This window comes from Coloeus monedula (assembly GCF_965178545.1).
Source record: "Coloeus monedula genome assembly, chromosome: 3".
NCBI lineage: Eukaryota > Metazoa > Chordata > Aves > Passeriformes > Corvidae > Coloeus > Coloeus monedula.
The window spans coordinates 26,230,679-26,252,622 of record NC_138783.1 but is presented as its reverse complement, the minus strand read 5'-3'; the positions used below and the strand labels follow the sequence as shown (position 1 = coordinate 26,252,622).

Here is a 21,944-nt window from a genome sequence, read left to right as displayed (position 1 = left end):
AGAAGCTGGCACAGTTGTCATGGTAGTACACAGGAAAAAAGAGAAACTTTCACCCTTATAATTGAAGGCATCTAACTATTTAACCAGAACTTCAAAGACTTTGCTGAGTGTAACTCTCCTACATCAGAAAAGATCACTTTTGTCCAAACTCTTTCTGACTCTGTAACATGTCCATCAAGTCAGCCAGCAGAAAAAGTACTTCACATCCAACATCTGATTTATTGCCAAAACCTGAGGCACAGGGAGAGGATCCAGCAGCTCAGGCACGGTGCAGAGCAGCAAGTGAGTTCTTGGCCAGCAGAAAACTGCCCATGCTTTGCAGTCAGCCTGCTGTACCTCACAGCCTCCAGCAGCAAGAAGGGGAGGCTGCCCAACTCTGCCCTCATCACCATGGTATGACCTCTGTGCACATTTTCTAGTGTACACTACTTGGCATCTTATCAGGTATTCTGAGGCAGGTCTCTCTCCAGCTGTGCTACTGTAGCTGTTCAAATTTAAACAGAGGGAAGAGTAGAATCAAGGAAACAACAGCTGGTATCTTTCCCCAGTTAAAGTGGTCTACAGCTAAGATACCACAGTGACTCATCAATCAACCACGAGATAAACTTAATTCTTGCCATCATTTATTAGCATATCTATCCCACAATGTTGCACACAAAAGTCACCCTGATTCTACAGAAATGCTGGTAATATCTATCACCCAGTCCCAGGGCTTTTTCTGAGTACTGAGAAAAGAAACACCACAAACAAAGCAAAACAGAACCAAACTCCTCAAAACCATGTCCACTGTATTACTTCTCAAAGCACAAAGCACTGCAAAGTGGCCTGATTTTTAATTTTTCCTTCTGAATAATAACAGCAAAGTCGGCTGCAGGCAGAGCACTAGTGAGAACTGTGGAGGAGAACAGATATGTGAGACACAAGAGGGCACAAATGGTTTTAATTGTTTAATCCCTTTCTTTTTATCACCCACATTGGTAGACTATAGGTAGATGACGCAGACTATGCAATTAACTCAATGTTTGTGATGTACGGGAGACATTAAAAATGACCAGGCATGCTCTCCTGATCAAAGCATCCAAGATTCATCTTTGTGATAAACAAGATTTCTGTTTTCAGACAGTTTCTTTTCCCATGCTAAAAAGGAGCCATGAAGAATATGTAAACTACTTCTGAACACAAGTGTGGAAACAAAATGAGAAATTCCGAATCCAGTTGTTAGCAGATAAAAGCAAAAATAAACCGCAGTCAAGAAAGAGTCCAAAACTTACTTTAGCAGCTGAAGCAACTGAATCTGGGCCATGAGCTGCATCTCTTAGGCCACAATGTCCAAAGCTCTCTGAGATGCTGTCCAGTGTATCACTCTCGGTCGCTGTAGGGTTTGCTGGCCCCACTATTGCTCTCCATTTACTCACTGCATCATCTCCTAAGAGCTCCATAGCAAGAATGGGGCCACTCATTATAAACTGGAGAAGATCACTGCAAAATGGAAACAGCACATGGTGATCCATGCTACAAATTAAAACCAACAAAAACATGATCCAGTGGAGATGCTCAGAACTCAACTTGGCAAGACCTCGAGCAACCTGATCTAACGTTGAAGTTGACTCTGCTTTGAGGAGGAGGTTAGATTAGGTCATGTGCAGACATTCCCTTATTATGGTTGTAGAAAAAAAACAACCTGTAGACAACCCAAACTCACTCAAGCTACTTTGTAGAATGTTAGATTTCAAAAAAATTTTTAAAGGATCAGTACTAGTGTCCTGGTAACAGTGAAAGAAAGACCCTGGTAACCATTTGTCTGACAGGAATGATTCCCAAGCTTGCCTCTTCTGCACAACAGCATTCCAAGACTCTCACACATGACCTGCATGTGTACCCCACCGACAGAACTTCAGCACTGCTTTCAAGCCAAATTGCTCCACTGCCCCACAGATCTCTCCCATGGATTTTGCCCAGCCAAAGTCCAAAGTGGGAGAGAGGGGAAAGAGTTGAAAAGTTTGCGTGGAGGAAGGACTTACTCACAAAGTAAGTTTTTACATCCTGGCACGGGCAGAACTGAAGTGATTTTAATGGGATGAATCCAAGTAAGAAGAAGAGGTTGTCAGGAGCAGGCTGCCTCCTCTCCTGACCACCTCACATAGAAAACAACCACCCAAAATTGGTAACCCAAACATTCTATTTAAAAACTAAACAAAACACCTTAACTACAATTCTGTATCTTTACAAAACATACATACCAACAAGCCTGTCTTTCCACTGTTTAGTCTGGACAGAACCAACAAAGGAGCACATTGACTCAATGCTTTTTGTACTACTTTGATTAAAAAAAGAGCTTTACACAATTATAATTGTGGATGTGCATGCTTCTCCAACTACCTTCTTCCTAAAGATCACCGGTCAAGAAGAGAAGAGAAATCCTTCCAGTTCTTTGCTAAAGAAACAATTAAAACTATGAAAAGTTACTTAAAAGAACTACACAACATAAAGCTATTGGAAGTCAGGTTCTGCTGGTCAGAGTCTTGTTTAGGACAGTTAAATAGTTCACATACACGTACCCAAGAAAAATGCAATTTCTACAACACTATTTACTGTGCAGACTAATCCTTGAATATTCATTTTTTAAAAATTCTTTCATATGAAAACCATTATTTTCCAAACAATAGAATTATTATTTTTCCTTACTACTCACTGGACTTACACTAACTAGTGAACTTGCAAACTAAATCTGAAGACAAGTAATACAACATTAAATATAAATGAGTCATAGATTTCACACTTTACTGCCTTGAAGTTTCTTGCTTCTATTTGATTTGGAATGCTCTAAAGCCACTTATTTCTAATTTAGAGAAAAATCCTATACAGAAGATGTAGCCAATAGGACTGTAGGATGGGAGACAGTGGACAGAGGCTACAGTGGACAGAGGCTACAGCTCCTCAGACAATTACCATTAGTGTAGATAGCCATCTGTGAAATAACACTGCAGGCAAAATTCCTGATTATTTATCAACATATTCAAGGAGGCTTATTCAGCAAAGAAAAGGCAGTTCCAAATCATCCATCCTCTGACCTCCAACATGGTCAGACATAGCCTGGGGCCCATGTCTCTCTGAAGGGCTTGAGTTTGGACCCACAGTAAATCAGCTGCTGTTGCAGGAGAGCAGCTGGCAATGCTAATTCTCAAGCACTTCATGACAGTACTGAAACCAGGTCTTTCAACCAAATCAGTGCAAACCCAGGCACCAGCATGGCTAAAAATACAAGGCACCTTCTTCCTAAAAGAGGAAGAATGCCCAGTGGACAGGGAGGAAAAGAAAATTGCTGTCACTTTCAGGGAAAGTAGAAAAGACACAATTTCTGGGTCATAAGCATCCATCTGGTCAGTTATGGAAAGACTAAGGTTTCTCATGTTAGGTGGAGCAGTCTAGCATCACAGAAGTCTGACATTTGTCCTATGGTAGCAGCACAGTGAAAACTGCCCCATGCACTATCCTTTCAGTTACTTATGATTTGGGGTATTTGTTACCAAATAAATTCTTACAACTAAGTGTTCCCCCTAATTCTCATTATCTGCAAGCTCCACCCTGATCCTGAAGATATCCCTTCCCCTGGCTTTGAAGTTTTGCCCTGCTAGGAGCGTTTTCACTTCTGAGGGACAAAAGACATTCCCCTGATACCACTGGGTTGTAAAGAGTGAGAGTTAAAACCCTGAATAACTGGAATAAGGATCTCTCCCTGGAGGAAGATGAAAAGGTGCATGCTTTGCAAAGGGCTCCACTCAGTTAAGACAAGCTCTGATTTTCCCATGCTGCTGTGGTAACAAATATGGTAAATGAATTTTGTGCATTCAATAAATAAGCATAATACAGGGGAAGCTGAAATTGATATACCTACTGATAAAAAGGTTTTGCTCGATGATCGGCATAGAAATCAGCTGCTTCTTTTCTGGAAAAGTAAAAAGACATAGATATAGATCTATATACACAGACATTTATATATATATATGTAAAACAACCCCTGAAAACTACAATCATCATTCATTCAAATCTCATTCTTAAACATGTTTCTACAGGCAATGTCTTCCTAAGCTGGACAGCTTGCTGGGTGTTCATGTCCAGTAACAGAAACTACATTTAAATTTCTGTCATATTTTGTGTGGCTACAAGTATAGCTGACAACTCCTTATGCTCCTGCTCTGAGAAGGAATTACTGAAGCCCATTTCAGGGTCACTGATGGTCCCCACATTCTCTGGTTGAGAAATAAATGCAGCAGAGCTCTTGCCAAGCCATTTGTGGTTACATTGTTTTCATCTTTCATCAGTTTGAATTTCACTGGTTAATGAAGTTTGGTTTTAAAGCATAAACAAACAGTTTATCTGCTCCACAGGAACACCTCCTTATCAAGGCTAGTGTTCAATTAAATTGGTGCACAAGATATTGCATAACTGGTTTCCATTCAGCAGCCTCAAATCTTACAAGTTGCATAGGCAGCACAATGCCCTCCATGTTGAAACTGGATTTCTCCCCCACTTTCACACTTCAAAACTCAATTTGGTCTTGCACATCTCCTCAGGGAACACAGCAGTGACTACACACTGCGTTCTTCCAAAGCAATGGGGTTTCTGCAGTGAGGGGTCTCCTTACACTGCCAGGCAAATAAAGGCTACCAGGCATACCCAGTGTCTCTGTAGCACAGCTGTTCCTTAGCCTTTCCTCAGGTGCTGGAAGCAAAAAGACACCCTTTTCAGACAGGGTGGTGGCCCTTCCCAAGCTCTGCACTGCCACAGCCACGCTGCTACCAGCACTGGGCTCAGCTACCCAACTACACAGGGTTTGGGGGCCACTACCGTGCAGAGCTACCATCCATCCACTGATGGGCATACTGTTCTGTGGCTTTTCACCCCACCACCCCTGCCACCAGCCAACCTACTCTCTCATCTTTTTCCCTAGCTGCTTCTCATGCTTTACTCTTGCTTGCTGAACTGCTTTTTCTGCGTGTCAACAGCTAGAAAAATCCATGGAGTTTTTCAGCTCTAAACCTGCTATTTTGCAGCTTCAGAATTCCTGTTGAGAACAGACATGGCTTGCTCCAAATCCTGGTATGTGCCACTTTTTGAAGCTGGAATTCGTAGAGAAGGACAAGCTCTTCAGGAGACTGACAGGTGAAAGAAAGCAATATTGCTGACCTCTACCCAGGGTACAAAGTTCACAATCAAAGCAGTGCTGTAGGGGGACTGAGAGATTCCAAATTGGAAAGTTGTTTTTATCTGCAGCACAGTCTTCCGATTTTTTCTGGTCTTCATGAGTTTGCTCATTTTGAGCAGCTCTCTTAAACTGAAAGAAATTGCCTGCATATTTTTCAAATAACAGATTTCAAGCATGAACAAAGGCACGGTTCTGTCATCTGAAATGGAACTTTTGATGCCTCTCTCCCATTTGCAGGCCAGACTTAAACCAAATATTGCCAGAGGAAAGAAATAACATCAAGAAGAACATAAGAAGAATTTAATTTTCTTAACATTTATCAATGTTTGAACAGTCTCATCTTTCTCCAGCTTTTTTATCAAAATGACCTGAATAATTCCTGGTTTGTTGCTTTCAGTTCAGTGTAAGTATGAGCCATTCAAAATCCAAAATATTTTTATTAACCATGCAGTCAATATGCTTCCTTTCCATTTCAAAACTAAGGCAGAAACACGATGCAAAAATTATGCTAGACACAGGAACTCTTGCAATCTCACACTTCAAGCCTACACTCTGCAAAAGGTTTGCCTACAATTCAGTATTTTACCAGAAGATCCTCTTCTGAAATTAATTCACCAAATAATTTTGGAAAGCAAATATGTTAAAGGTATGTGAAGACATAAAGTATTACCATTTCTGATTGTAAAGAAGTATTTGAGAGGTATATTTCTGAAACAAATAGAGGTCTACTACTCAGTTAACAATTCCTATTGAAATAAATATAAAAGTGCAATTGTGTTGTATAACTTAGTTCCTTTTTAATTTCATTATTAGTTCTCTGTTTTCAAATAATGGAAAACAGTGTTCACCTATGTATAACAGACTGAACTGACATAGGGTTAAAGGAAGAGACTGGAGAAGCAAGTGCCTGCCCACACTTTCGTATCTTGGCTACAACTCTTACAGAAGGCATGAATCTACTTAACAGTGATTGACAGACAAATGTTGTTAATAATCCCTTTAAAGAAAGCAGTAGATGACGATGATGACTTGAACAAGCAAGACTGCAGAAATCTAAGGGTAGAAGATTTTGGCAAAGCCATAGTTCTATTGTTTTAAAATGGCACAGTCCCAAGAAACAGAGTAGATTGTATGCAGAGAAACCACAAAACACTCAAGACACTATTTAAATACATTCAGTATCACAGCCCAGTCTTGTGCTTATTAATAATTACTTTCAATTATACAAGACAACCAGAATTTTTTATATTGCAATAGGCAGTAAAAGTTCAAGTCTCCATTCTTCCCTTCAGTGTGAGTCAACTCTAAAACACGTGACTTGGCTCAATAGTTTTGACTTCTCAGAAAGACACTCAAACAAAGCACCACCCAAAACAACGTTTCAGGATCAAATATCTCAGATTGCAGCAGAGGAAGCAAAAAAAAGCTGGTTTGAAAGACATTATGAATTGTAAAGACACATTAGAAACCTGTTTGAACTCATGAATTGGAGTTGTTGGATGGAGGATCTGGGACCAGTAAAATCAAACATTGCAGCAGGTGCATGCAGACAAGAGAAGGAAGGCTTATAGCTGTTTTATCAGTATTTCAGAAAGCCAGAAAGGTTTTGAAGTGAAGGAAAATTGTTCCTGACCTCACACATTAACCATAAGAACACGTGAAAATGGTATTAAGTAAGACAGACAGCTTTTTTTTTCAAAAACATGCTGCAAAAGCAGCAGTGGAGAAATAGTGCAGTAACTTTGGGAAAATCTTCTAAGGTAAATTAATTATGTTCTCTTTCCTCTGCAGCATGCCTTCTTTTAAATCTTGGGCCTCAATAAGAAGTGGAGAACACTGAAGGCTGGGGGATTAGGAAGATGCATGAGTAAAACCTGTCCAACCCTGCACCATCAGAAGATCATTTGTTTTGCCTGGGACTTCCAGTGATTAAAAAGCACAAATCTGAGAGCACAAATTAAGACAACAAGTTTACTGAGAGCAAGCTAACCAAGCACTTTAAAGACAACATTATTATAACCAGCAACACTGACTGTATGAAGAAATCTTGAGGGGAGGACATACAGACATGTCAGTAGTAAACACTGCTGGATTGCTAAAGTTATGGTAGCCACCTTCGGTTCATACAGACATGACATATTTCATCACCCATACTCATTTGCACAGCACTTTTTAAAACTTGGCTTAAATCTCCAAATACTTTCAGAAACCTACAGGATTATGAAACTGATGAGTCTTACCTCTCTTATTCACTGGAATGAATCTGACATGTGGAACAACACAGAATAGCTTTAGAGAATATTCTCAACTGCAAAAATATTTAGATACAGTAGAGCTAACCTTAAAAATTCCTTACCTTGAAAGCAGCATCATTTTGGCCTTAGTGATTGTCAATCCTGAATTAATAATGATATCAAGTAATTCTCCGATCTTACGCATTCCATCAGGTTTAATCAAAGCCAGTGTTCTGGGGAGGAAAAAAAAGTACAGAGATACAGCCAACAGAACTTTCCTTAGAGCACTTGGTGGGCATGTTGGGTTCATATTCAGACAAAAAACAGCACATCAAAGAGAGAAATTTTGTTGCAGTCACATATTCACTGTCCCAGTGCCTCATCAATTTCCATGCTGTTCTTGAATGCCTGTGCAACACATTATTCTGATAAGAACAAGCTTTGCACATTATAATTTCCTTGGCTTTCTAACCCAAGTCAGATCACAGTGTTCTACCAGCAGTTATTATTTACCAACTTCTGCGTTTGCTCTCAGAGCACACAACTTGACTTCTCCCTTAGCTAGTCTGCAGCTCCTCACTCCCACCTCTGGGTTAGAACACAACTGAATTGTTAATCTCTCCCTGTGCTTGCTCAGCTCCCTTTTTTCCTAATGTTAATCATATACATAAAATTGAAGCTGTTAAAACTCCGTTTAAAAATATTACTTGAACATGTGCCTCTTCCATAAAACTCAAAGTAAAGTGATTGGGTTTTTATTACTTTTAAAATACTTGAAGTCCTCAGTGAGAAGATCCTCTTGTTCTTGGTACAGTATAAAAGCTTCACAGTACACAATGTGGATGCCAAGTAGCTGACACTGTTAATAGACACAATAAAAGGATGGCAGAGGAGGTATTGCATCTCTTATACTGACTGACAGCTATATTCTAAGGGACATCAATCCAAAAATCTCCACACTCTCCCCCACATCTCTGTCTCCAAGTACATCCTGTCTTCTAGGTAATTATCTTTTTATACTGTACATCCCCAGGGCCAGGACTGTTTTATTAGTGACCTTTGCAAAGCACCAAGAACACCATCAGCACTAAACGTATTATTAATCAAAAATAATAAGCACAAAAAGAAGGTCTGTAAAATTACATTTTCTATTTGCATTCATCTTGTGGTGAGTCAGCTTCAAATGTGCTCGGCTTACAAACTAACAGATTTATTCAACCCTGTATCTCAGAAACTCCACTCTCTGACAGTCCTAAAGAGCAGTTTCCATCTCTTACACTGCTTCCAATAAAGAAGGCTCTCCAATATGGAATTTTTTATTGCAGTACTTCCTTGAATGAAAGACAAATAATTGCAAATTTCCTATTTTATATACCAGCATAGCATGGAAAGCAGCCCTTAGGTTAGCAGCAATATATTCCAGCCAGAGCAAATATGCTGAGATTATAGGAGATGGATGAACTTCCACTACATTTACTCTGAACCTTAAGTGACCCCAGATTGACAGATGCTTTGGCAAGAGACAGACTATTTCACAGCACATGTAAAGCAAGGGAGGTGTTAGGACCAGGAAATGTAACCAGGAAGATTTGAACATATGCAACATTTTATCTGCAACTAAGGGAGAGGCGTAGACGACCTTCAGAGCTCAGAAACAAACAGAATTCCTCAATCACTGTGAAGTTCATAAAACATGGAGCACCTCAGGCCCAAACCCATTGGGAAGTATGATAAAAAAAGACTGATGGACTAAGGCTGCAGCCAGAAACTGCATGAAAATAATCAACCAAGACTGTGCTTCAGTCCACTGCAGTGCAACCTAAGTTGGTTTAGCCCCATCTTCAGATCAGGAAAGGCTGACCTCTCACCAACATTGAACACAGTTTGCCAGCACACTCCATGCAACCTTACAGCCTGTCCCTCTCTTCCTGAAGGATTTCACACTCCACCTCATTTTGTGATATTATTTATCATATCACAGAGTATACCACGTGAATCAAGGCCCACGAGGAGGAGCAGCTGCATGTTTGACCAATGATAGCCACACAATGCATGACCTGCATCCTGCCACAAGAGGTTCTCAACACTGTCATTTCCCATGAACAATAAGGATCAAACCCCTGGAATGGGATCTCCAGCACCATTTGCACATCTTTGACAAACGCTTTTTTGAATTTATGTCATTACACAGGTTGTTTGAGACAGACTGGTAATGCTAGAAATAAATTGTCCCTTACTTTTCTAATTTCAAGGCTGTTAGTAATAGTGTAATTCCTACAAATTTTCAAAGAAATATTGCATTACAAAGTACTTTACCTGGAAGACATTAATACAAACTGCAATGAGCAACCCTTGTAATATCTTTTCTCTAACAGTGATATTTAAACTTTAACATTTCAATGTGAGCTTTTCAGAGGTAAGCGGGGTATGAAAAGTATACTTCCGGATGCTGAAGACTGTTTCTGAGATTGGATTTTGATTCATGTGCCCTATTTTTTGTTTTAATTAGGAATATGTTTCATGGGGTTTGACATGATGCAGTCTGCAGTGTAGATTTGAAAACAGTCTTGTGTCTAGGAACAAAGGAGAAAGAAGGAAAATTACGCTCACTTGCTTACCTTTTCAGAGGGACTGTGTGACAGTACTGCAGTGAATACTGAAACAGCAGAAAACGAGAACCCATCAAAGGAACAATGCACAAAGCATGCTGTGACTATGCTTCGGAGATCTACTTCCTTCTAATAATAGGACTGCTGCACACACAGTAGCTTATGTCTTGTAGGGGAAGAAATGCTGATTATGTCAATGACTAGAAGCATAAGAATAACATATCCCACTCAAAACAGAATACAAGTATTTCTGGGTGACACACAAGTTTTCTAACATCATTTTCAATACCAGTGATACAGACTCTAAGTAAAGCCTACTTAGACAGGACACACTGGTCAGACAAACGTTTACTTCAGGTTACAACCACCCAGGATCACAAGTGAAAGGCTATAGAAAAGAAATCCCTGTCCAAGGGATTTTTTTTTTATACACTCCTCAGTCTCCCTCAAAGGCCTCTGCTAAGCCTGTCTGAGCACACACTGAGTGACCAAAGAAGTTATTTCCAAAGTTGAACTGGTCTACCAATAGTCCTGTACAGCACAAAGGCAAAAAAAGACAGAGAAACATTCTGCTTCATACAGCAACCGTCAAATTATTAACAGAATTCCAGCTGCAGATTATTTGGGGAATTATCATGCACTGCAGAAATCTTATTACATCTAATAACTGCTGTAAAACCTGCTAGGAACAGGCCAAAAAACCCAAATAACTCACATGTAACTGTTTTGCCCAAGGAAACTCTTTAAATATGACCCTGTTTACTCAGTGAAAGCTTCTGTGAAGAAACTGGATTTTGAGGATCCCTTGCCTGTGTAAGGCACCTTTCACTGTGTTCCTTTGGGCTATTCTGAATATGTAACACCACTTGAATATCTATGCTATCTTTCAGCCGACAATCCTAAAATGTTTTCCAAACAGCTGACATGTCATAAATGCCTTTTTTTCCTTTTGTAGAGCAGTACAAAAATTCACCTCCTCCCAAGACCAAGCACTTCATTGACACAATTATGGTGTTGCCGTGTAGACTGCAACGTCTCCTACAAGAAGAAAATGTCATTTTATCATAAGCTGCCTTTTCCTGGTATAACTGCATGAGCACTGCAAGAGCACCAGGGACTATGTTAGTTTAGGCAGAGCAGGAAATGTACAACTTTACATTGATAAAAAGACATAATCTACCCAAAGCTGCACCGAGGAACAAAAAGAGTAGCCGCATATACAGAATCCATCCCTTTGTGTTCTCCACCTCCTTTGCTGCTCTTTCACCATGCCCAGCCCCAGCATGGAGACATACCAGAACTCCTCTGGAAAGACATTATGGCAGGCATTTCCACAGCAATTTTTTTGTGCAGTTAAGATAAATATGTGTGTTAAAATATGCAACTCTTCCTCTATGTCTGGTTATGTACAACTCTCCAAAAAGAGTTCAAAAGAAGCCCATTTACAGGGAGGGAGCAAGAAGGCAGGTGATTAAGGTTCACTGGAATATCATACCTAAGAAAATGTTCTGTGTTCTTTTCAAAAAGGCTGGAGCAAATTATAAAAATGTATTCATTTGCAAATTCAGATATTACCCACACTGCCATTAAACCAGCTCTAAATTTCTTGTAAATTATTCTTAGTGTCCATTTATTCTTAGTCCTGATATTTGTTCTCGGCTGGCTTCTTAAAGTCTTTTCCAAAACAAGTCTTTAAACCAAAAATATATTATGAGTCTTATCCTCATCCACGAGAAACAAATTTTGTCTTAACAAACACGCCTGTAATTTTTATTGACATTCTCATGCTGTACTTTCTGTCCTCATGCACACAGATCTTAAGAGAAGCTGAAAAGAATTCTGAGAAAAAATCTCTATAGTGGGGAAAAACAACAGCAAACGGGAGTGGTCCTCTAGTACTTTCATTTATGACTACTAACAGAGAGTAGATCAGACTGATGGGACACTAGGCTTCTGCACAGATCCCAGAGAGACAGGTGCTACTTTCACAAGGTCCAGGCCTTTCAAGCCCAGCAGACATCAGTTATCATATCAACTGTGCCCCAAGAGAATTCACAAATCACAAGAACTCCACTGCTGCCTGCCCTTTCTGAGTAACAAAGCAAAACAGGACCCATTTTCCTCCTCTCCCTCTTCTCTCCCAAGATAGCTAGAGGAGCCAGCAGCTGACACCATGGAGAAGCTGGCCTTGAAGGTACCAATCAGGTAACTAACTATGGGCTTGCCCACAAGCAGGTACCGCTTTGCTTCTTTGCAGCCATCAGTAAATCAGATCCCTTCAAACTGCATGCAAACCTGCAGCCATCTCCTCCTTCTGCCCACAGTAATACAGAAACCTCTAGCAAACATCTACTTTGAAACCCCAAACACCAGATTCCAAAATCATCCCTTCTCACCTCTCCTTGCGGCTCCCGAGCTTGCGAGATGTGTACAGATTCCCATAGTCCACTATGGTGAGGTGCCGGGAGAAAACAGTGACTTTGCTGCCCACGTACAGATCCTCGATGTGCAAGCTCTCGTACTTGGTGCGCCTCAGAAACGTGCGGCGGTTCTTCACATCGTACTGCAGCAAAAACACGATTAACATCTACCCTAGCAAGAGATTTAGCTGTGGGCAAACTCAACTCAATCTTTACTCTACCGTCAGAAATTTCCATAGTACTGTGGGACTGAATCTGATCACTTAATTGATTTAATTCCAAGCCCTTTGAATTTACAGGTGTACCAAGAAAGCTTAGGTGACTAAAGCACAGTTACAAATTTATTCCATTTAAATAGTCTCAAGCTGACAGCTATCTTTGATTTTTTTTTTTGTTTGTTTGTAATTTGCTTGTCCTAATTCAAGCTGTGATAACAGGTTCAGGTGCCTGGTGGATGCCTCTGCCCAGTCTCACTGAGTTCCCCCCAGCAGATACATGCTGTTTCACAGCCCAGTGGCTCGCACCAGAATGATCAGGATACACACTGTCAGGTCTCCTCTTCAGGGCATCATTCCGGTGATATTATGCTCTATTTGACTGCATAAGACCCAGCATTAGGGACAGAGAGATGATTGCAACACTTGGCTGAGATGTTCTCACTGCCTAGAGCTGCAAGCTCAAAAGCCTGTCAGGACAATTCAGCTTTCTGTATCACCACTCCAAGCAGAAAGCCAGACATTAATGTGTAGTTTTCTGGGTGGGCTGGCAAAGCACAGAAATCAACCTGCTGAACAGCTTCTTCACCACAAGCAGATATTACAGATGCCTCCCATTCCCTGGGGAAGTGGAAGCCTATGAAAGGAAGAGCTGTGTCCTCCTCAGGCCAAACTTCCCCTTCTGTCTCGACCTACATGTGCTGACCTCCACTGCAATGGTGTATCCACTAGAATAGCATTAAAAGAAAGAACATCATTCCCACAAACTTTGCAGGAGAAAAAGAATTTAAGAGCAAAATGTCATGTTCTGAAATGTGTGAATACAGTTCTCTTTTGTTAGAAGGCTAGAAGAATTGTAATTGCTTTCAGGATAGCCAAAACATTGCAGATTAGAGAATGCAAATTATTTTGATACTTCCTTCTGCTGAGGCATGATTGTAAGGAAGAATCCTTCCCTGCTGAAATGTCCTTAGCTCTACATACATGCTCCTACTATTCAAGTGAGGAAGGGAATGAAATGACAACATGGTAAAAAAACCCAACAAAGCAAAGAAACCAATTTGAATTCAGCTACTTGTTTTCTTCTGGACTTTGCCAGGGAGCCTATTAACTGTCCCAACCATAACCAAATTCTTCAATATCTTGACCAAAAATATGAGCATTTCCTTGGTCATTTCACTAATGGTTGCTAGAAAGGCACCCCAAGGTGCTTCTCTCTTCTCAAGAGGAAGAGGGGAATCTACGTATGTTAAAGGATTCTTCTTTAAAGTGAAATTTTGGATCTGTTTAAAAGACTTTTTTATAAAGTGAATGATAAGCCACAGCAGAAGAAATGTAAAACTGTTTGGACTGTTCCACTCCCGCCCATACACATGTAGAAGTAGACTACCCAAAACAAAACAGTTCTCTGCTAAGAACCTGTCCTTTGTAAAGATATCTTCTCTCTTTTTAGGAAATCTTTTGTAGAAAGAAAAGTTACTCAGGCTTTAAGAATTCCCCATGAGAGTTATTAACTACAGAAAACTCAGAGAATGGGGCCTCTCTGTCAAGAGATCCAGTTTGACTGAAAGAGCTGCTTTCTGTCCTTGGACAAAAAAAATCTATGCTGTCTTCTTCCAGCTGCAAAGCAAGCTGGAAACTTCTCTCATTATTCCCACTGTCGTTTTCCTTCACCAACCAAGACACGAAGGACAGAAAGAAAAGGTAAGCTCAGGACTTCATATAAAACAAGCCTTCCAGAGCTCTGCTCCACCCTCAGTTGAGGTGTGTGATGAGGGAGAGCTTTTGTTCAGGGATAAAACGTCCTCCTCACACATGGGGAAAAGCTGGCTCATACCCATCACCTCCCTTCTCTCAGATACGTTAGCGGTAAGAGCAGATTGTCATCTCCTCAGGAAAGTACTAAAAGCTGCATAAGAATTAAGCAGTAATAAAGGAAAAAAAATCACCAGATTCTGCAGAAACAAGAAAAAAACAACCCAGAAGAGAATTCTAAATGTAATATCTGTCCACAGACTCACCTCCAAAAGTGATTTTGACATATTCTTTCTCTAAGGGTATTCACATACTGTCCTGCCCACATGCAGTCTATGGCTGTGTACACACCCCACTACTTTATCCTAACAGCACACCAGCAAAAGTCTACCAAGACACAGATACTGCATTAAGAAGCTCAAGAACACCTTGGAAGCTCTTGGTTTTGAGACGTGTAGGTGAAATGAACAACAATTTTGCCAGCCTACACATGGTTGTGTAGGAAGATTATTACAGTTCCTGACTGATCAGCTAAACTGTCTCTGGGAAATAAAAATTGGAAACCTCCCATTTTGAAAACTGTGCACATACAGATATCATACAAAGAACTAACTTAAAAGGGATGACATTATGATAGAGTTTGCTTGAAGAAACTATCAATAATCAGTGCAAAGTGTATCTTCTCACACAACTGGGTATTATTGCTTCAGTGAGGAGTAGTTCGGGTAAGAAAAGGCAAATTCCACTAGCTTTCTTATTTCTGCAGTTGATTTTTATAGCAGGAAGGTTAAAATTTGATAATAAAATTACTAAGTGTGATTATCCAAATCTAGGCTATTCTTAGACTCTTCACTAAGAATCGGAACAGATTAGTCCATAGCACTTACTCATTCCTAAAAGGAAGCACAAAGCATTGGTTGGCATGAGGATTATCTTTACAGTACACATTATATTTTTATATACAGGCCTGCTATTGCAAAATGCTTGTTTTCACCTGCTGTCAATAAGTAATGGGAATTAGTTGTATGAACCACAAGACAGAAAGGTCTGTGCAAGCACCACTGATGAAAAAATTTAGATCCCACTGTCTGAAACGTCCTACCTCTCATTAAACCAAATTTACCATTTCCTCTACTTTGATAGGACTCTTTTACATTTTACTCTTCAGAGACTTCTGGAAATCCTGCTGAAGCTTATTCCCCTGTTTGGAATTAGCTTCAGCTCACTCTTCTCAAGCAGTAGGCCAGTGTTGCTGAGTTTCAATTATGAAACCCAAGTAGAGACTGAATGAAAACAGATTTGTGAAAACTAATCTCTCCACACCAAAGCAAGCTTTAAGAAAGAAAAAAATCATAAATGTGAAACCTATTCCATATGCTTCACTGTGAGCTCATATTTTTGTGCTTCTTTTAGTTTTAGAAACAGAGCAAGATACATTTTAAATTAAAATTTCTTACCTGGAAAATCAACAGACATAGGCAATAGCTTGCCATTTTATGAACTGTTTAACTGGATATTACATTTATGACAACAGATTTTCTTTCTTACATCCTTACCATTTCAATTGATGAATCTTTCGGGTAATACAGAAGTTCATAACGCCGAAAGAGTGAAGCACTTGGGTCATACCACTCAGCAATGAAAGCAAATCTCTCATCTTGACTCTGGAAAAAGAAAAGGGGCAAAACTGGCTATTACAGAAAACATAAATATTCTCTATGTAAAAATACACAAATAAAAAACTTCCTTCATTTTTTATCATAAAAGTAAAAAAAACCATCCCTTGTAAATGGACTGGCACACTCTGCATATTATCTACTGCCTACCAAAGCTGGTGACATCTTTTTACTTGTTAGCTATCCTTTTTTAAGTAGGATAGAACTTGGATCATGGCAGTTTTCCAGACAATCTCATAACTTACCCTGATTTCATCAATCATGAAGCATGGGCTACTATAGAAGTTGTTGTTAGACTTCTTAACTTAGTCAAAGTATTTAATTTACTTTCTTTTGTTAAAAAAAAAGTGTTTGCCTACAATTAAATTACTCTTAACACATTTTCTACACATCCTACAAGAAAACACTTTCTTCTTCCTTAACAGTCACATCTAAACTCCTCTTAATGATGAGATATTCAAGTTAAGGACAACATTCGTTTGATTCACTACTTAACTTCCTGAAATTTACATAAAGCAGAAATAGCCCAACCTCATTTACAACTCATTTTCTGCCCCTAAGGAGTGTAGATGAGAGAGATGGATTGCAGTAATTCCAGAAGTGTAACTACATGTGTAGCTTCTCCCCACACCTCATCCTCAGAGGATAACAGCCCCCAGCAAAGCAAGCACGAAGGTGAGGTACAGCACGTAGATGTGCAGTTCTCATTCCTCTTACTGGTACATGTCTGTTAGTTATTGATGCAGTATCAGTTATTTGATAGCTGGAATAGTTAGATGGAGCTTTCAATTTTTAATTCCCACACCTCCTCTAAATCTGACTGCTGCTCCTGAGGGCAAGCATGGTCTTGTCACACATTTCCACACTTCACATATATCTGTACTCTTCTTATACACTTTAAACATCGAGGAACCACTGGGAGTTTAACCTAAAGACATGTGGGCCTTTTTAATATTCAGATTTTAGAAAACAGCGGCATTTCAATTGTTACAAAGACAACTTAATAAGCAACAAGACAGAGAGTTGCTGTGAGCTTCCATGACTAATCTAAAACACCAGCAGGAAAAGAATCATACTTTTCCAGCATCTTCAGCTTACCACTGACTTAGGACTAAGTGCTTTTGCAGGTTGAAGTCCTAACAGAAGCAGCAGCAGGAAAGAATGAGATAATGAAGAAAAAACTCAGAATTTTACAGTGTGATGAACACTAGTACCTCTTCAGTCAAAAGCATCATGACAAATGCCCCACCCTCCTGTCAACTCTTATGGTACCCCCTACACTGCCAGCAAAGATATGATTGCACTGCAGAAACACTTATGCCATGGAGGCAGCACAGAGCCCGTGAAGGCTGCAGAGTTTCCATTTCTCTCTGTAGAAGTCTGTGCAGCACCGGAAACCTTATTAGCATCAGCTATTCCAACTTCTGTATTATCTGTACAGTACACACTGCAGCCTTTGACAAGAGTTAAGCTCATCTTTTACGTGCAGCATCCAGCATGAAAACTCCCTAGGGACTTAGCCTGGTTTCCGGCCCTTGCTTGAGCTGGATGTGTTTGCGTCACTACTGCTACTACCATCATTCTGGCAATATGCAGGTCAGAACAAACTCTGTCTTTTGGCAAAACTCACTCCTGAACTTTGCTATACAGGCAGTAAGCAGTAATAAGGGCTGTCAGACTGAATTCAGCTTTGATCTTACACTCACACTACTGGACAACAAGATATTTGTTCAATTAATTTGACTAATCACCATCTTGTCAAGAATAGAATTTATAGAGAAGCAGTTTGCTACCAAAGACATTGTCTAAAAAGAAAAACAGTTCTGTTTCATAGAACCATAGAATGCTCTGAGTTGGAAGGGACCTTAAAGATCACCCAGTTCCAACCACCCTGCCATGGCAGGGACACCTTTCTCCAGACCAGGTTGCTCAAAGCCCCATCCAGCCCTGAACACTTCCAGAGATGGGGCATTTCTCAAGTACTACCTCCAGAAAATGACTAGTGATGGATGAAATAAAAAAGATGCACCACCTTTAACCAATGCCTCTTCATAACACTGAAGACATGTAATTGCATTACTATGAATCAGATTCAACTACATGTTACTTATTTCATGTTCTAGCACCTCTTGAAACTGTATTTTCCAGCTAGCAGTCGCCAGAGAAGCTACCAATTTTCATTTAAGCAAAACTTCCAAAATTTGTAAATGCTCTCTTGTCTCAGGGAAGTAATGTATTTATGTGAACAACCAAAGAAAACACCACTAGATTTTTTACTTAGTCACTAGTATCAATCATCAGCACCTTCGTGTTTACAGAAAGAAACTGCACTGTGTGTCTTGTGTGGTGAGGAATTGGTCTGCTTTTTTTCTCCTTTTAACACAACCTTGGTTTTAAGATCAATTTGAAATTAATTTTAAAGAATTTTACCCAATGTCTGAGCTATTAATACTTGTTATTCAGCAAGCTCTGCTGGCCACTGAAAGCAGAAATCACCATTCTGTATTATCTTCTTTTGGCATTGTAAGCAAAAACAAGGTAATAAATGCTACTTAGACTTGAGAAAAACTGCAGAGCTAATCCCCAAACACCCAGAAAAAGCTATCAGTAAGCACGACAGCTTGAATCCATCACTGTTATGTATTCAGAAAATACTTTTCTAAAATGACCAAAACAAAGTCTCTAAAGCTTCTCCTGAGCCATAACTAGAATTTTCTCTGCTGTGCAGACATAAAATTATTGCAATAAATATTTCTACATGTAGAGAACAGTATCAGAAAAAAAGTTCGAAGCCTATGGGAAACACTGTAAAAATAACTGGAAACATTATAATTGTGAAAGTTTCAGAGGCACACACTGCAAAGTGAAGAAATTCAACACTAAAAGCAAACTGAAGACCCTGCCGAACAAGTACCTAAAACACTGTAGAACTCCAAGCTTACTATTTCAGAATCATACAGGTAGTCTTAAAACAGAAAAGAGACAATACGGAATACAGTCATGATATGGTGAACTTATCCTGGGAAGCCCTTGCCAGGCTTTGCTGTGAAACTGCCACTCCAAGTCATCAAAAATGCCAACCAATTTTATAATGTAAGTTTTTAAAAGCGAGTACATATTAAGCTCATAGCATGTTTTCAAACAAGAACAGAAACTTTCATGTACCTATTTAATGGAGTAGGATTTTGAAGGCAAAAACCAAACACAAAAATCTGTCCACTTCCCATCACAAATTGTAAGGATTGCAATACATTTTTAAGCCTTCACAGCTCTGAAATTCTAATTTCTGACCATTTCTTTTCAATCAGTTTACCACTCAGTCAACAGAACTGGTGTAGCAAACAACCTTCTCATACACCCCTTCACTAATGTGTCCTGACTGCAAAGTGGGAAGGAGTCTCAAAGATGAGGAAGTACTATGGAGGCAAGCTAAGTTTTATCCTTAGCTTCTGTCCGTCCTCCTAACAAAGGAAACACAAAGAAAATAACTCTCCAAAAGAGAGCAATTAGAGAACAGTGATGACCTGTCAGGTGGTAACATGCTCAATGCACCACACTGCTCCAGACCAAGAGCCAGTCCTGAAAGGGGAATATTTCACAGTTCTTGACCAGAGAGCATCTCATTCCTCTAGGAAATGGCACAGGCATGTTAGTCACCACTGAAATCACACTCCTTTGAACAGCTCGAGTAATATCAAATCAAGTGAATCTATAAGTACATTATAACTCAGAAAATTCTTGCTTGAAAGAATTAATTTCCACTCATTTCTGTACCATTCCCTCATTAAAATCACACATAGCCCCTGCTCTCATGACTATGCAATTTACCAAGCAATACCTACTCGGGGAGAAATATTTTTTCATAAATGTTCACATTAGTGGAAAAATTACTACCACTAAAAAGTCCAGCAGTGACTATGCACTTTACATTTGCATACTGATACTTTTAGAATAGCTGTCTTGAGCTCAGGTTTTACATCTCCTTTCCATGGTAAAATCTAGAACCACTGAGATCAGCAATGTCAAGAGTTCACCTACTGTGAAGATGAAAAGAATAGGTTTTTTTTCTTCTTCCTTCTGTAAGTTGCACAGAAAAACATTGAAATGCATGTGGGGTTTTGCTGCCTTACGCTTTATGTTGATATTGACATGTGTGAATATGCAGTAGGATGGCTCTGCACACACGAGAAACGCTTATTGAAGTACAGCTGAATTCAAAATGCTCCATCTTGTACTTACTTTCGAAAGTGATGGGGGAAGCAGTCATTCTTAGCTAGCATGGGACTAAGTTCTAGAAGCTAAATCTAAGCATCCATCAAAGAACTGTGCTCCCAGAAAATTGTGCAGAGGGAGATGATGCGTTTGGAACCAAACTGCCGAGGGCAACCAACAAGCTGGACAGGACACAGTATCTTGTCCTGTAAACCTTTTAGACTTCCAAAAGGCTTCTGTCCGCAGTAAAACCAAAGGAGATCTTCCAAAGGTTTTCATGAGGAGCAACAGTGGTAGAAGAGCAGCTCAAGGACTAAGGAACTCACATGCAAAGGTGGAGAAACAACTTTATCCTTCTGGTCTGACCTATGCAGAAGACAGATTTGGTTTTCCAAATGCTTCATGATGCCACTGGGCAGCCACACTACTGTACTATTCTGGGGTAAGTACTTGTGTCCTACTCCTCCTCCTCCTCCTCCTCCTCCTCCTCTGGTTTTGACAAGAAATTTCATACTAGAGTTTATCTTACAATGGAGAATACAGGGAGCTGCTGAGGTTTTTTTTCAGCTCAAGAGAACGTCACATGAAAGAGTAACAAAATATTTCTCAAAATTAATAAGACCTGAGGTATCTATAAAGTGCACCTGTACATGCTATTAGCAATCTTGTATCTCTGAGATTATACACGCTGTCAGGAACTTCAACATGCAAGGCATTATCTGACACAGGCTCAGGGCCCATTGCCCACATATTACAGCTTCAGGAGTCATGCAGAGCATTGCTACATTTTAAGGGTGCAGCTTTGTTGTCTGCTGCTCCTTCGATTTTTCTCAGTGACTCAGTGACTCTGAAAACAGACCAGAGAGAAAAAGAATCAAAGGATTTGAATCATCTCCTAATGAAGTAATAAAAAGACTGCACAAACCTCAGTAAAAGCTGAATCTGATCCATCCTGATATCTGTGTTCTGTATGTTGTAAAACCCAGTGCTGTCACGGGGAAAACCTCCAGCTAACCACAGACCAAGCTGTTTCTATGAAAATCACTGGGAACAGGATGGACCAGCAGACAGGAACTATTCTCACACCAAACGGGTATTTCTCCTAATACACTGAAAAAGCTTTCTGGAAAAGTTGCTCTGAAGCTTCCTAAAATTCTGGCAACAATTTTAAGGGAACATTTTTTCCAACCTGCTCCCACCTCAAACCAAGTTGGTGGCACTCTCAAAAATACTTTGGAAGAGCAAGAGTATTTTTATAAAAAATGAGATGGCTTCGAAGTATAAGAATACTAATTATTGTATAACATTTCAGGTGAAGATACCATGAGGCTGATTGACTCCAACATCAGGTAGTCTGCTTATGCATTACCATGTACTTACCTTATGTTTTCAGGAAGAAAAAAGATTTAAAAAATCAAAATATATAAGAGCTTGGCAACCAAAATAAAAAGGTGAAATGGCCAGTGAAGAGGTATCTTCATCTTTTCTCTTTATAGTTTCTACAAAAAAACCCCACCAACTGTTGCCATTTGTGCTGGTGCATTCCTTAGACGGAGTTGTGCTTGTGCTCTTCAAACAGGGTGAAGTGGGGGACCTGAGCAGCTGCTTTCACCAAGA

The 21,944-nt window shown here is 39.8% G+C and overlaps 1 protein-coding gene across 1 annotated transcript in view; it reads right to left on the bottom strand.

Moving 5' to 3' along the window:
• Nucleotides 1-16,059, bottom strand: part of NME7 (NME/NM23 family member 7) — a 73,152-nt gene extending 57,093 nt beyond the window's left edge. Inside the window, exons 1-5 of the mRNA XM_082278579.1 lie at nucleotides 15,996-16,059; nucleotides 12,446-12,612; nucleotides 7,563-7,673; nucleotides 3,896-3,946; nucleotides 1,272-1,479 (exon numbers count right to left, since the gene is read on the bottom strand). Coding sequence (XP_082134705.1) covers nucleotides 1,272-1,479; nucleotides 3,896-3,946; nucleotides 7,563-7,673; nucleotides 12,446-12,612; nucleotides 15,996-15,998 — 540 coding nt within the window. The 5' untranslated portion in view covers nucleotides 15,999-16,059. The remainder of the gene's footprint in view (nucleotides 1-1,271; nucleotides 1,480-3,895; nucleotides 3,947-7,562; nucleotides 7,674-12,445; nucleotides 12,613-15,995) is intronic.
• Between the last annotated feature and the right edge of the window lie 5,885 nt (nucleotides 16,060-21,944).